The sequence below is a fragment of the Diutina rugosa genome (assembly GCF_008704595.1).
Source record: "Diutina rugosa strain CBS 613 chromosome Unknown scaffold5_size317247, whole genome shotgun sequence".
NCBI classification, from domain to species: Eukaryota; Fungi; Ascomycota; class Pichiomycetes; order Serinales; family Debaryomycetaceae; genus Diutina; species Diutina rugosa.
The window spans coordinates 138,242-153,581 of NW_022995213.1; the positions used below are offsets into that span (position 1 = coordinate 138,242).

General features: G+C 47.0%; 7 protein-coding genes across 7 annotated transcripts; 3 read left to right on the forward strand and 4 right to left on the reverse strand. All coding sequences in view use genetic code 12, as the record gives it.

Annotated features, from left to right (window-relative positions):
* Nucleotides 1-3: 3 nt before the first annotated feature.
* Nucleotides 4-1,605, reverse strand: DIURU_005668 (uncharacterized protein; the record flags this gene model as incomplete). The annotated part of the gene is made up of 1 exon (XM_034158675.1): nt 4-1,605. One exon carries the CDS (start codon nt 1,603-1,605, stop codon nt 4-6), a length of 1,602 nt encoding a protein of 533 aa, XP_034009516.1.
* Nucleotides 1,606-2,813: 1,208 nt separating this feature from the next.
* RIM8 (Rim8p) lies at nt 2,814-4,622 on the reverse strand (the record flags this gene model as incomplete). The annotated part of the gene is made up of 1 exon (XM_034158676.1): nt 2,814-4,622. One exon carries the CDS (start codon nt 4,620-4,622, stop codon nt 2,814-2,816), a length of 1,809 nt encoding a protein of 602 aa, XP_034009517.1.
* A 1,768-nt stretch (nt 4,623-6,390) lies between these two features.
* OLE1 (stearoyl-CoA 9-desaturase) lies at nt 6,391-7,836 on the reverse strand (the record flags this gene model as incomplete). The annotated part of the gene is made up of 1 exon (XM_034158678.1): nt 6,391-7,836. The coding sequence occupies one exon, from the start codon at nt 7,834-7,836 to the stop codon at nt 6,391-6,393; it is 1,446 nt and encodes a 481-aa protein (XP_034009518.1).
* Nucleotides 7,837-8,809: 973 nt separating this feature from the next.
* SDS24 (Sds24p) lies at nt 8,810-9,976 on the forward strand (the record flags this gene model as incomplete). Its single annotated transcript, XM_034158679.1, has 1 exon — nt 8,810-9,976. One exon carries the CDS (start codon nt 8,810-8,812, stop codon nt 9,974-9,976), a length of 1,167 nt encoding a protein of 388 aa, XP_034009519.1.
* A 1,585-nt stretch (nt 9,977-11,561) lies between these two features.
* On the forward strand, nt 11,562-12,938 carry TEF2 (translation elongation factor EF-1 alpha; the record flags this gene model as incomplete). Its single annotated transcript, XM_034158680.1, has 1 exon — nt 11,562-12,938. The coding sequence occupies one exon, from the start codon at nt 11,562-11,564 to the stop codon at nt 12,936-12,938; it is 1,377 nt and encodes a 458-aa protein (XP_034009520.1).
* A 225-nt stretch (nt 12,939-13,163) lies between these two features.
* DIURU_005673 (uncharacterized protein) lies at nt 13,164-14,303 on the reverse strand (the record flags this gene model as incomplete). Its single annotated transcript, XM_034158681.1, has 1 exon — nt 13,164-14,303. One exon carries the CDS (start codon nt 14,301-14,303, stop codon nt 13,164-13,166), a length of 1,140 nt encoding a protein of 379 aa, XP_034009521.1.
* Nucleotides 14,304-14,828: 525 nt separating this feature from the next.
* DIURU_005674 (uncharacterized protein) lies at nt 14,829-15,329 on the forward strand (the record flags this gene model as incomplete). Its single annotated transcript, XM_034158682.1, has 1 exon — nt 14,829-15,329. One exon carries the CDS (start codon nt 14,829-14,831, stop codon nt 15,327-15,329), a length of 501 nt encoding a protein of 166 aa, XP_034009522.1.
* Nucleotides 15,330-15,340: the final 11 nt, after the last annotated feature.

Here is a 15,340-nt window from a genome sequence, read left to right on the forward strand (position 1 = left end):
AAATTATGTAGTATCCTCGTAGTCAGTCATGCAGAATGCCTGAATTGCAACGGCTATCGACAACGCGGCAAGAATGTACCACGACAACCCACCTAACTCAATTCTGTCTGAGAATGCCATGATGTGACCCCAAACTAATGGACCAACGCACCGAGCGAGAGAAGAAAAACTCAAAGCCAATCCGTTAATGAATGCACGATTGCGAGGGGGGGAAGACCTATGAACCAACATTAACATATTCGGGAATCCAAGTGACACCGCGATGGCATTAACAAAACATAAAACGTAGATTGCCACTTGCGTGAATCCTTCGGGAAACAACGTGGAATATCCTGGAAGCGTAAAAACTAAGAATGGAAGGGTCACATAGATAATGGGAAACACCAGGGAGGCAGCGGCAAAATTCGTCGTAGTTGAAAACTTACGATCTAGCCAGGGGAACATTATCATGATATTGAGACTGCCAATGAGTCCGGTCGTAGAAAGTAATGTCCCAATGGAGCTAGAATCATAACCAAAACCACCCACGATCTTCCAGGGAAACTTGAGTTTCTCAGGCATGGCAGTGCCAGCGAGAAACACAGGCAAAAATTCCGAAAACACAATGGTGTGAAAGGACAACAAAAAGTTGGCTGTCAACGTTTGCGAGACGGCTGGAGTGAAAGCTTCCTTGAACTCATGCCAAAGGGTTCTGCGACCTTCACGTGTAGTCATCCGCGACATCGTAAGGTTTTCGCTTGAGTAACGGCGTAGAAGTGCCTCAGACATGCGACGGCTGAATGGTCCCATACTTTCAATGCTAGCATCATCATCTATCAATGCTTCATCGTCCCCCACAATTGACGCGTAGTTTGCCCGGGGGTTCAAAATCAGTGAGTATTCGCTGTTGAAAGACAGCTGATCAGTTGTCGAAGCTCCATCTGGAATCAAAACCTCCGTTTCAGCCTCTTCGTCTTTGGACTTTGAAGCATTATAACCTAACTTGGCAAGTATCCAGTTGCCAATTTCTAAACCAATGTCTCGACGATTTCTGGCCTTAGGTAGAGTCTCTTCGAGGAAGAGAAAGGCAACCAACCAACTAAACATGATCAAAGAAGCGACTAAAATGTTAGATAAAGCATAAGGATATTTGGTGATGAAGTTTTCGTACCAGTCGGGACCCTTGAAGTCGACTTCCAGACCTTTAGGACGCGTGAGATACTTTGAACCCCCTAACATAGGTCCCAAAATACTACCAAAGTTCCATAATAAGGGAATAATCGAAAAGGCTGTGGCCTGGTGTCGTTTTTCTGTAGCAACTTCACCAACAGTAGTTCTAAGGACTGCGACATTGCCATTGAGTATACCCATTAAGGATCTAGCAAAGAGAGCTTCACCAAAGCTTCGAGAGAACCCAAATAGAAGCATCGATAATGCCGTGCCCATAAGACCAATGAGCAAAATTGGTTTCCGGCCAAATCGATCACTAGCATACCCCCATTGCACACTGCAAAGAAATTGGAAGAAGGCAAAAGATCCCGATAGGTAACCTGAGTAGGTTGCAATGTCTGCCTTTTCCTTCGCAACACCAAAATCTCGAACCATAAAGTAAACATAGGGGAACATGGATGTAAAGGCGATAGGCTCTGAAAAGCGAATGAGGCCGATCACTGTCATTTGCCAGACAGGGAAGCCCTTCATTTGTTCACGGAATGTCATGCCCATGATAGCTGTTTAGTGCAGCCTTCGCTGGATTCGTTTGTGGATACCCCTCTAGATAATTGCTAACAATCGTGAGAAATCGCGTAAAGCGCTTATTAGATGGTGGGTACGTCTGAGCCAACGATAACTACCGAATCAAACATAGTTTTAATGTGAGAAAGTGGTATGTGTAAATACAGTTTTCAGGCTAAAACCTTCACGAAAGGTTACCTTGAAAATTTTGAAGCCTAGATTTTTCAACGGTGTGGCGTTTTGGCGCGATGAAATGATGTCACACTGAATCTGATCTTGATGACATGGATGCACAAAAAGATTTTATCTGTCCAACCTTCATCCGAATGAAAAACTTTAGCTGTTTGGGTGATAAATACAAGCAGCAGCTGGTAAGCTATGTGGTCATTCTATAGAGTGGTCGAACATTTTTCACTCTTTGAAAGGGTACTCTGATAGCGAAGGAGGTGGCAATATGGAGGTGGCTGAAAACTTGCAAGACATGGAGAACGTTGATGATGGTTGTTATTCCAGTTTGCAAATCAAGCTGTGCCGTACCCAAACTCGAATGAATTTCGTCCGACGATATCTATTGCACTTTTTACACGCAAATGTTGATTTTTCCGTTTCAAAATCAAGGAGAGAAATTGAAAACCTTTACTCTGGACAATGACGGGTACACAAGACTCTAAACGATAATAGAAAAGTAAAGATCGACATAATCCTTTAGCTCATGATTGGTCATTTTTTACATTTCTCGCAACCGCCTCTATGGCCAAGTGGTAAGGCGCTGCACTCGTAATGCAGCGATCGCCGGTTCGATTCCGGCTGGAGGCAGGTTCATTTGCCTTTATGGCCAAGTGGTAAGGCGCTGCACTCGTAATGCAGCGATCGCCGGTTCGATTCCGGCTGAAGGCATTCTTTTTGGCCCTGCTAAGCATTTTGCTTTGATAGGTTGCTTCGTTTTTTTTTTTTTTTNTGCCCTTTGTGGATTGTTCGCAACGCATCTGTAAGCAATGCACTTTTGTGGAGAGTCGGGTTCGCTAACTTAGTAAAGAGAAGTTAAATGCATATATAAATACCGGAATGTACATATAATACATCTATAAAAAACCGAGCAATTATTGTTCCAGTGTATCTGAAACATTTTCACCGCCAGCGGTGGGATTGCCCATGTATGGAGGGAGCGAAGGGAGGGCTTCAGGCACATCGGTGGTTGCCAGAGCATCGTCGTCACTATCCGGAGGTGCCAGTGGTAGAAGTGCAGCTTCTTGAGCCTGTAAGCGCTGCTTTTCGTCGCTACTTTCGGATACGCTGACTTCATGATACGGCGTTGCAATCACGCCGAAATTATTGGGAATGTCTGTGTCAATGTTCTCGGTATAACCTGGCACTTCAGAAAATTCGGGGGAGTTTCTTAATTCTTGCTCGAGTACCAGAGGCATTGGAGGTTCCAGGGGGGTTGTTGGATTGGTACCAACTTGTGGCAGGGCCATTCCCAGCAGAGACAGTCTTCGCAGCCAGGGCAGTAATCCATCATTGGGAATCAGCCTGTGCGTCCCAATAATTATTTCTTGCGTAAGCTGTAAAAACTTTCGCAGACGTTTGAATTTGTCAGTATTGACGAACGCCACACGAGAAGGTGCTTCAATTGATGCATCAAGTCCAACAGGTGAATTCCCTTCCTGATCTACTAGTCTTGGTGTATGTGCCCCGCCATTGATGTCGACGGGTTTCCCCAGTAGATTAACGAGCACTTCAATATAATATTGAAACCCAACCAAAGGACATTTTTCGATGGTGGGGAAGGCATCAGGGGGCACGCGTAAGTTTGTGGTCACCAACCCGTGTTTCGACTCGGGGTCAACGTAGAGCGGAAGAATGACTTGCTGAAGATCTTTTCGAAACAGTTCTAAAAATCCTCCAGGGGCATTGTTTAAGCGACAGACCCTTACAAGGGTGACAATTACCCCATTCAAGTCCAGAAGTTGGCGAAAGTGATTTATCAGTAATCGCATGGGTATCAGCTCACCTCTGATGAAACCTCGTTGAGGGATTTCGAATGATAACTTGATGCTACCACTAGATTCTGATGGTGTATCAGTGGCATTCAGTTCTGTACTCAGTGTGGTCAGTAACGTAGCAGATGAACTAACCAGGTGTGTCCTCATTAGTAATCGTTGCTGTCGGGGGTCTTTAATAATAAGACGTTTAGGCTTGGCTGGAGGTAATAACAGTACATCAATGGGTTTGAGAATGTTGAGAACCTTCTCTGAAGTACATGTGGGGTTGCTCAACTCTCCAGATTGAGATATCGGTGACAGTTGTGTCGATCCAATCGCGGCCCGAAGGATATAGTTGATCAGCCCTTTTCCAAATTCTATGCTGGTGAAAATTCTTTTCACGGGCAATTTGACAATAAACGGAAAGCGATGTTCGCCCTTGAATAAGCCCGCTTGGCCTGTTTCGTCACCATAAATTCGAATGGTGTGGTTGAACAACTCCTGCTTTACTGGGCGTAGTTTGTGACTCAGGGAATTTATTTTGATCACTCCAATCAAGGAAAGTGTCACTGCCACATTGACAAGGTTTTTCGTAGTGGCAAGGATGATTTGACCCAGAACCTCGTCACCAGGCAGCCACGTTCGGTGAGGGTCGTCGAGGGAGACGTAGAATTCACCAATGCTCATGATGTCAAGACGTAAACCCAGAAGGGTACCGCCAAGATCGCGAGGACCCTGTGGAAGAATCCTCGCCACCGCTTTTCTCATGGTTTGTGCCCTCGTGCCGTGTATTCGTGATGGATTTTTTGGTAGAGTTGACGCATTTTTGGGGAATGCGTCGGGGGCGTAGCCACCGCCAACGCCGTTACTGCACTGGAAGTGGGGGAAGAGAGGGGGGTATACGAGAACAGTGGTGATGCCGGGCATTCGTGTGAGAAAATATAGGTCTTCTAGACGTCGAAACTCAAATTCGAATACATCCTGCTACTATGCATTGTGGTTGAAGCAATTCTGTCGAGGGCGCTAAGGAGACGTTACACTGCCTCCATGAGCGTTCACGCCACGGTTATGTGCGAAGGCAAACTATTGAACCAATAACGCTTCAATAACGTGTGGAATACTACGAAGAAAGTTCAAGAGTTACTTAGGAGTCAGAGCCGACGCCGCTGGTTGACGCATTCGGAGTTATCGCGCTTTTAACGGTGCTTAAAATGCGCAGAAATGGAACGCTATTGGGGACGCCTTGCGGAATGCTCACCACTCTCGGATTCGCCACCGCCACATATCTTTGAGTGAGTGGAGGTTACACGATCTATCGGAAACGGAATTGAAATTGACAAGTAGATCATGAAAGACTTTTGGAGGTCTATATGAAATTCGCGTCTGCTTAGCGGTTCGTATATTTGGGTCAGCGCAAACACAGATTTTGCCGTGCAAACGTGAACGCAGACTCTTCAAAATCGATTAGATGCCGCTCTCGCTAGAACTAACGAGCGTCTCGTATTCGGGATGCCTGCAGAGCAAATCATGCCTCCATTATAGTCATGCTGACTTAACATTTCTGTGCTGGTGGAAGGGACTCTTTTCCAAAACTTCTACAATCTGATATAACACAGTAACCACTTAGCATGTTCGTGGTATACAATATTGTAATCGTCGGAACAAACCAAACGTACAAACTGAATGAGCCAAATATCAATAGAGAATCTCTGAGTTCAAATCAGTCGCGAGTGCTGCTTAAAAAGTCCGAAGCTATTCAATTGCCTCCATTCTTCCCTTGATTTTGTATGGATGGTCTACAGAATTAGTCGCTAAACTTGTATTGATGGTCATTAATTCGTATATGTGGGCAATTCACTCATTGGTAGATTGGCTTCGTACCAATGAACGATTGGGCGTTGATGGGGGGCACGTTGTCAATCTTGTTGTAGATATAAGGGAAAGCATGGGGCCACAACACCAACACGGAGAAAGAGCCACCCCACAAGACAATGTCCGGGATTCTTTTCAAGAAGTATGCACCGAGGGGAACTTGGAAAGCCATTATGAATTTGTTAGTGGTTCTGAAGAAGAAATGAGAGTGGTGTCATTATCCCCTTTTATACCTTTGCTTTTATCCCGTCGTTCCAAACCCCATAGTGGAATTATGTATCCCGGAGTTTGCCTAGTGGCCTGTTCCTCCTGCATGTTCTGCAGCTCGATACTTTAAATTGCCTTCAGAAATACCTACTCTTCAAGGTTAAATCTCCGATTGAGTTATAGTGTACCTCTGGATAATGGCTATACTATGAGAATCAAGTACTGGTTCCGTTTTCGCCACCTTGACTGTAGTCAAATTAGAGTTGTTGTCTGTCAGACCATTCTTACATATAGCGCGATCTGGAAAGGGAAATTCTCACCCCACTTCACAAAAACGATCAGATCTTCACAATTGAGTCCGGAGTCTGCATTACCACAGCCAATGAAGGAGTAACAATTGGAGATGTGCTGCACTTTACACTGTGCAACCCATAAGCTTCATCCGCAAAGCCAGCTCCCTCTGGATTTCCGAACATTTCAAAGTCCGCACTCCTCCCCGCGCAACTATCGGAGTAATTATTATAACGTCATAAATGCATATATTGTAAACTGAAGATTTTCATCCTATTTCTATTCCTATACCGTTAAACCAAAATAAATAATCATCACCAGCTGATTAGTTGGTCGCGTTTGCCTTCTCCTTTTGTTCCAAGAAGTTTTGGGCATCAAAAGTGTTCGAGGTCACCTCGGCGTCCTTGATCACAGCCACTCTCATTGACTTCAACAAGTTGTGAGCGGCGTTGGAGTGGTAGTAAACACCACCCGAGAAGGCCTTAGTGGCATCCTTACCGATGGTGGCCTTGATCAACGCCTTCCCACCAGGGTGTTCGTTAATGAAAGGACCGACCTTGTGAATGATACCACCAATAATCAAAAGACCTTCGTCCTTGGCGCGAGCGTCAAACTCGTCACGAGTCCACACGGGCAACTCGTCAACGGTGGCACCCCAGTTCAACTTAGCCTTCATGCGGTCCAACTTCTTTTGTTGTTGTTGAACCAAACCTTGTTCAATGGCGTTTTGAGAGAACATCTTCAAATTGTAGGCAAGACCAACCTTCGACAACGTCCAGATGACAACCTTAGTCGGGTCGTATTGGTACCACTTGAGAGCGTTTCTGTAGTCCGAAGGGAACTCATGGTGGAAGTTGTGGTAACCTTCACCAAAAGTAACCAAAGCAGTGAGCACGTGGTCTCTGGGCGAACGACGGTCGTCGAACGGTTGCACACCAATCCAGTGGGCCAACGAGTTGACACAGAAAGTCACTTGTTGGATGATGCACGACTTCAACACACCAGCGATGATGAAACCACCGTACCAATCACCCCAGCCCAAGCCAGCAATGATGGTAGGCAAGATGAAGGCAGAAAACAACATCAAGTACATGTAGTGCTTGTGTTGGAAAACAACAACAGGGTCGGCCATCATGTCAGAAATGTCGGCACGAGCCTTGTTCTTGGGGTTAGGCTTGGTCAACATCCAACCCATGTGGGAGTACCAGAAACCTTGACGAGCATCGTAAGGGTCACGGGCAGTGTCAGTGTAACGGTGGTGCACCCGGTGCGAGTGGCCCCACCACTTGATAGACCCTTCAATGGCACCAGCACCGAAGAAGGCAAAGAACATTCTCACGGGGAGAGCGGCATCGTAAGCCTTGTGAGCGTACAACCGGTGGTAACCGGCAGTGATCGACAAACCCAGGAACACGTAAAGGATGAACCCAAGGACCACAGTGCGGGGATCCCAGTGAATGCGGAACAACTCAACAAAACCGTAAAGGGGGATTGCCGCAACCAAAATCATGTTCAACCAATTGATCTTTTCCACAAAGGTGGACATCGACCAGGGCTTCTCCGAAGGGTGAACCACCTTAGAGTATTGCGACCCAGCCTTATTCTTGATGTCCATTTCGTTGGTTTGAGTGATTTCCTCGGCAGTCACCTTGACCATGTCGGAAGTACCCATCAATCTACCCCCGAACCCCAGAGCGACGATACGGGGGGTCGCCTTGTTGGTACCCGCGGCCACAGCGTTAAGCGAGGTAATGTCAACGGTTTCAACCATGATGCGTTCCTGTGGTGTTGCGGGAGGTGAGCCCTTTTAAACTCGGATCACCGTTTGGGAGAAAATTTCTTTTTACCCAACAGATAATTATAGACAGGAAATTCGCTGCGGCATGTGAGGCCCAAAAAGTATGAAAAAAGAAAGATAACTCTATTAAACTTCGGGGAAACGGAGGTCCCTCTCTAAAACAACCTCGGGTACTTTTAAAGACACTGCCCTAGACGTAACCTAATCGGCTGTGACTGCTTATCGTCGATGGCTTCTGAGTGCACGTGCGGCTGGGCGGACGGATTACCGTTACCGAAGCCCACAACACAGTCGCATCCCCCCTCCCAACCATCCTCGGGATTACACGGGTCAAGGTTAGGCTACCTAACTCTAGTGTGGGTCGCCTTCTCAGGTGCGGCGACCCACACACCTCCCCCCACGTAGGCCCGCCCCGTCCCCATTAATCACTCAACTCTACACACACACCCGCACTACGCCTGAACTTTGCCCAATGCGGATAGGACATTATCCACTGCGCAAGAGTGGCTCAACGTTTTCATTAAGTGGGTCGATGTTTCATAGGCTCAGGGGGCACGCCCGGGCGTAGCGTCGGTCATCTCAACAAAAATACAGATTTTAGTGTAGATTTCCAATAATTGTCGGGCTTGACGCCCGTCATTGGGTGACACTGCCATATATCCCATCCCCAAACGTCCCTTCACGCTGCCCCAGATTAAACCCGCAGGTATTCCCGAGGCGCTACCATCGGGCAACACAGTGCGAAATTTGCGAGTATCTTGAAATTCGCCCCTAAAATCTCGAAATAGTTCGATCCTCAGGGCTCAATACATCCTTTTTTCTCAGTGTCGACAATCGCAAATTGCGGCTCGCTCACCCATTCACGTTCAGTTAACTCATGCTGCCATTCACTCGAGCCACGGGAGCAGCGCTGCCCAATCCGCTGCGCAAGCCCCTGATTGTCGAGATGTTACTGCTGCCGCCACCTCTCAATCAAGATGACGAGTCTCTCGGAATGCTGATCAGCCGCAATCCCCTGGTGCTGCTGCGAGCACTGCTGGCCACGGGACTGGTCATTGGCGATTGGAACGACATCCAATTAAGTGAGTTGACCGATGGCAACAAATTGATCTCGATCCCTGCTAAAGTCCTGGTGCAGCAAGCATTTGAGACTTTGAAGTCTCACAACTTGACCCTGGTCCCCGTAAGTCGGACCAACGACACCGACTTGACCAATTGCGGTACCTTTGACTACTCCGACTTGAATACGTACCTTCTCCTTGTAATGAACAAGATATCGGTGGGCGACGCTCCTGCCAATGCCGAGTACGTTGCCAAAGCTAAGCGGGGTGAAGAAGTCCCCGTTGAATTCATCATCCATGTGCATCCGAAGAACCCGTTTATCAGATTCAATGAACACGACTACTTGCCCAGTGTCATGGAGACTCTCGGAAATGGTGTTCATCGGGTGGCAATTACCGACAATTCCGGCAAGGTTACGGGTATCTTATCACAACGACGGTTGATCCGGTTCATGTGGGAAAATGCTCGTCGATTCCCGCTGTTAGAAGGATTATTCGATCAAACTCTTGAGCAATTGCAAATAGGTGCCACCAACCCGATGACCATCTACGATGATCAATTATTGATTGAAGCTCTCACGAAAATGCATACCGAACGAGTCCTGTCATTGGCTGTCATCGATCACCTGCACCAATTGATCGGCAACATTTCCATCACTGACGTCCAAAATGTTACTTCATCGAAGAACTCTGCTCTCTTATTCAAGCTGGTTCTCAATTTCATCTCCTACAACCTTCTGCAAAAGGGTATCGAGCGTGGCCAAGATCAATTCCCCATCTTCCACGTGAGAAAACTGCTGACGTTGGGACGGGTGGTTGCTAAGCTTGTGGCAACTCAATCGCACCGGTTGTGGATTGTCGAATCGCCGCTGAAGCTGCAAGATACCCCTACTAAGGATCCCGGACAGGGTAAGTTGATTGGGGTGGTTTCACTCACTGATATTTTGGGCCTTTTCGCTGAAACCAAAGGCAAGAAGACTGACCCCACGTACGCGCGGAACCAGCGTCGTCGTTCGTCTACACTGACCACTCGCCTGAGTATTGATATGTGAACTCAATGGCACCTACATCTACAACGCATGAGGTGATGAAATCAATAACTACGACGATTACTATGTATGAAATTTTATACCGAGTCAACAGCACAGATACATCCATCCTCTTGATTCAGTTCTTAGTTTTATCTTTGCACTTAGTATCTGGTCGTATCATGTGCTTGACGTAACACAAACTGAGATATACTAATGAGATCTTGAAAGCCATTTCTTTCTTATATATATATGTAGGCTACCTTGGGACATTCGTCGCATTTTAAGGTTTACATGGAATTCGAACAACTACCATGTTCAACTGCTTTACTGCGCCACAAGACGAAACATCAGATAAATGAGTTTTGGTGAGAAAATGGAAAAAGTGGCAACATGCAGATATTCTCCAGAATTCTTGGGTCGATAACGTCAACCGCTTTCATACGGAATAGTTACACGAGTAATTCATATGTGTGACTCATTTGACGTCTATCGTCCAATTGAACATTAAGGTGCTCCCTTTGACAGCTTAGACGGTGAGGGGAAGAGAGCATCTTTCATTCGATGTAAAACCTTCAGAGGCCAGTCTAAGCTACATCTGATAATCTGATCTATTAAAGAAGCACACTTCCATCAGTTCGTACACCACACGTCTATCTTTACCCTAATAGTTAGCGTAACCACTAATCTCGTCTATCTGAGTTACTAGCCGCATTTGTCGACTGATGCTCGCGATCGAAACTTACAGCACTATCCACGGCTACAGGCGGAGCAGCCATGACAATTAATATATGCGATGAGCTCAATGCAGGGCAACTCCTTGATTGCGATGAGCCATCATGTTTCGACGGATGGATGATAGATAAATTAAAAACCAACCTGAGTAAGAAATACTACGACCCTAATAGTTACCGCTTATTGTAGACACACGCGAGAATAGACGGGGTGACGGGGTGACGGGGTGAGATGAATGCCGCCTGGGGTGTACGTGTCTTCCACGCAGTCGGAAGTTGCTCGAATGTTCCACGTTGCACACCAACATGACATCAGGCACATCAATGATCGTCAACGATCAACCGCCTTTGGGCAATGAAACTATTCGCGTTAGAGTGCAAGTGTATTTAAGATCATAGTAATTAATACGTAATGGCGGATTGAACCCAAACTCGTTCATTGCAATAAACCCATTCAACCCTAAAAGTCGGAAATGGAATTTCCGGGATACGGAATTCACCCTCTAATAAAGGCTACATGAGGTGGCAAAACGCCTTGAACGGGATGCCGCCTTTTCCATAGAAAAAGTTGACCTCAAATAAATCAAAATTGGCATAGACTATGGCACTCAAAATTACTCTGACATCTACCTAGACGACTTGACAATAAGGTAATCACTTTTAATCGTCGAAATTGACACCAAATTAAGAGTTTAGGGAAGATTTATGTCGGTTAGGGTTATCACCCTAGCTCACGTGTGACATACATCGGATGCATTGCCACCGCAAACCTAAGAGAAAAATTTTCTGCATTCGATGGCGGACTGCACACAAAGGTGCGGACACCTATATAAGTATACCCCTGGCAACGCTTTTTTTTCCTCCAACTAACAAAAATGGGTAAGGATAAGGCTCACGTTAACGTTGTTGTCATTGGTCACGTCGATGCTGGTAAGTCTACCACCACCGGTCACTTGATCTACAAGTGCGGTGGTATCGACAAGAGAACCATTGAAAAGTTCGAAAAGGAAGCCGACGAATTGGGGAAGGGTTCCTTCAAGTACGCCTGGGTCTTGGACAAGTTGAAGGCTGAAAGAGAAAGAGGTATCACCATCGACATTGCCTTGTGGAAGTTCGAAACCCCCAAGTACCACGTCACCGTCATTGACGCCCCCGGTCACAGAGATTTCATCAAGAACATGATCACTGGTACCTCGCAAGCTGACTGTGCTATCTTGATCATTGCCTCGGGTGTCGGTGAATTCGAAGCCGGTATCTCCAAGGACGGTCAAACCAGAGAACACGCCTTGTTGGCTTACACCTTGGGTGTTAAGCAATTGATCGTTGCTATCAACAAGATGGACTCGGTTAAGTGGGACAAGAACAGATTCGACGAAATTGTTAAGGAAACCACCAACTTCGTCAAGAAGGTCGGTTACAACCCCAAGACCGTCCCCTTCGTCCCCATCTCGGGCTGGAACGGTGACAACATGATTGAAGCCTCGACCAACTGCCCCTGGTACAAGGGTTGGGAAAAGGAAACCAAGGCTGGTAAGTCGACTGGTAAGACTTTGTTGGAAGCTATTGACGCTATCGAACCCCCTACCAGACCCACTGACAAGCCCCTCAGATTGCCCTTGCAAGATGTCTACAAGATCGGTGGTATCGGGACGGTGCCCGTCGGTAGAGTCGAAACCGGTGTCATCAAGCCCGGTATGGTTGTCACCTTCGCCCCCGCTGGTGTCACCACCGAAGTCAAGTCCGTGGAAATGCACCACGAACAATTGGCTGAAGGTGTCCCCGGTGACAACGTTGGTTTCAACGTGAAGAACGTCTCGGTCAAGGAAATCAGAAGAGGTAACGTCTGTGGTGACTCGAAGAACGACCCCCCCAAGGGCTGCGAATCGTTCACCGCTCAAGTTATTGTCTTGAACCACCCTGGTCAAATCTCGGCTGGTTACTCTCCCGTTTTGGACTGTCACACCGCCCACATTGCCTGCAAGTTCGACACTTTGATTGAAAAGATCGACAGAAGATCGGGTAAGAAGATGGAAGACAACCCCAAGTTCATCAAGTCTGGTGACGCCGCCATCGTCAAGATGGTCCCCACCAAGCCCATGTGTGTTGAAGCTTTCACTGACTTCCCTCCTTTGGGTAGATTTGCCGTCAGAGACATGAGACAAACTGTCGCCGTCGGTGTCATCAAGGCCGTCGAAAAGTCCGACAAGGCTGGTAAGGTTACCAAGGCCGCCCAAAAGGCTGCTAAGAAGTAAGCTAGTTAGTTTAGTTTAATAGCACTACTGAGTTGAATATTAACTTGTATTTTCAAAATTTTTGTCTAATTTCACCCCCCTCTCACCCCTCAAGTGAAAATTTTTCACTAGTCCAACGTGGCCTGCGGGATTTTAGAAATCGTAGCCGCCCTCATAACCATCACAATAAGCAGATACGATATCAGTTGAAGGGTATGTCAGTGCTAAAGGTATTGATTATCTATATTAAAAGCCTACAGCTTGGAACCCTTTACCGCTGACCACACCAAACCAGTCTCCCTGTTCACGCCGCCAACACACATTGTTAACTTCATACTCTTCTTCATAAGCTAACACTGGAGTGTCAATAACTGTGCTCAGTTCACCGGACAACTTTGAACAATCCCACACTAGAGCCTGGCAATCGTCACCTCCGGTCAACAAATAGTTGGACGTGGGATGCCATTGGATCGAGTTGATCGCTGCCGGCAGAACCCCGCCGAGCGACCCATCGATCAGAGCAACAGGAAGCCCCGGCATCCGCATGTCAATGATGATGACTTCATTGGAATTGACCCCGATGGTCGCCAAGTGGTGCTGGTCAATGTTCAGCGTCAGCAATTTGAGTAATGCTTTGGTGTTCATGGCCTTGGTGGCGGGGGGCTCGTAGATGATAGTAGAGTGCTCAAGCAGCCGCAAGTCAAACACACGCATCAGGCCATCATTGCCAACCAGGGCAAATATGTCTGTCAGTTTGGAAACGAATTTGACGTCGAACACCTCCAGGTCATGCGCGATAAGCTGCGTCTTCACCGTAGCCATTTCCGAACCTTCATCATTGTAGGTACGATGCAAGTCCCATACAGTGCAAGTGGTATCAATGCTCAGGGTGATAACAATGCTGGGATCGGTGGAATTCCAGTCAAATGAGGTCACTGGAGGGAATGTATTGATATCGTCCTTGGTGGTGGGGTTATTGGCAAGCATGTGGGTTTGAACGAGCATAGTATCATTATCGTCGTACTCAAGTTTGTACAATCGTAATAAATCCAGCGATGCTGCCAACCGGGGGGTATTAAGAGGGTCCCATTGGAGGTGGGTTATCGGGTAGTCCAAGTTCACTTCCGCCGCTAAGTTGAAGTCGAACCCTTCAATTGTGTGGTCCGGATCGCTATCCTCGGTCATTTCCTTGCCGTAAGCATATCCCTGGACGACTTGGAGCTTGTTGGAGAAGCCTTCTTTGTAAGTGGAGAATGCAATAGTGTCCCTGTCGCCCAAGGTGAACCAATCACTGCAGTAGAGAGGGTACTGGCCATAATAGTATGAACTCCGTTCAATGGGAGACAGGGTACCCCCGTTATAGCGTCTTTTGTTATACCACTCCATGGCTGGGGGCCCTAAGCGTCGTGGGAATGGGCGTGAGTGTTGCGCGGGGTGCGGCGTTCACCGGAACCTTACCTTAATGCTAATATCGCCTCCACGCGGCACAGCGAGGGTACCTATGAAGGCAACTTTTGAAAGCCACCCGACTAATTCGTGCATACGATGAATCCACTACTTTCCAATGTGTGACAGATTAAATCATTTTAACGAGTCGAAATCGGCGTTAAGATATTTTCCAGCGTGCATATTCTCAGACTACAGATAACTGAGTGTACAGCTTAATCTGCTAATTGAAGGAGGCCAACAGAGTGAAACATGATATAAATCATTCGTGATTGTGTGGATGATTTACCTCACCACAATGTCCAAGCCAGTTATCGTTATCACCAACCTCGACCAAACTACCACTGAGAATGATCTCATGAAGTTGTTTGAGGAGAAAGCTCCGTAAGTGTTGCCACACAAACATGTCAACAGCAACATCAAGGTACTAACAACAGCGAATTTCTCGTGATCCCAGTCAAGTCTATGCCGCTCTGGCGTGGCGAGTACCCCAATGGCACTGCTTACGCTGGATTCAACACCTTGGACGAGGCGAACGGCGCCATTGCTTTAATGAACGACACCAGATTGCACGGCAAACCGCTTGCCGCCCACCACCACGTCCCTTATTCTCCAAAAGCGCCGGAAACCAAAGAGAATGATGATACCGCCTCTATTCACAACAAAGAGAAGACGGTGGCGTTTGATGACGAAGGTTGTATCGAGTTTGAGTTTGTCGAATTCAACACTAAGGCCATCCACAAGGACTTTGAAGAGTTTTTCGAAGGGCTTACGGTGAAGAGCCTCACCTACGTCATTCAGCCCCGCTTCATCGTTCACAAACACAAGCGGGCGTATGTGCGGGTCTGCAAGAAAAATGCAAGCGATGAAGAAAAAGAAGACGAAAAGTTTGACCCCGTTGAGCTCTTAGAAAAGCTTAAGCTGAAAAGATTGGCTGGCGAGCCCGTCAGTATCAGATTTGCTTAATCAATAAATAC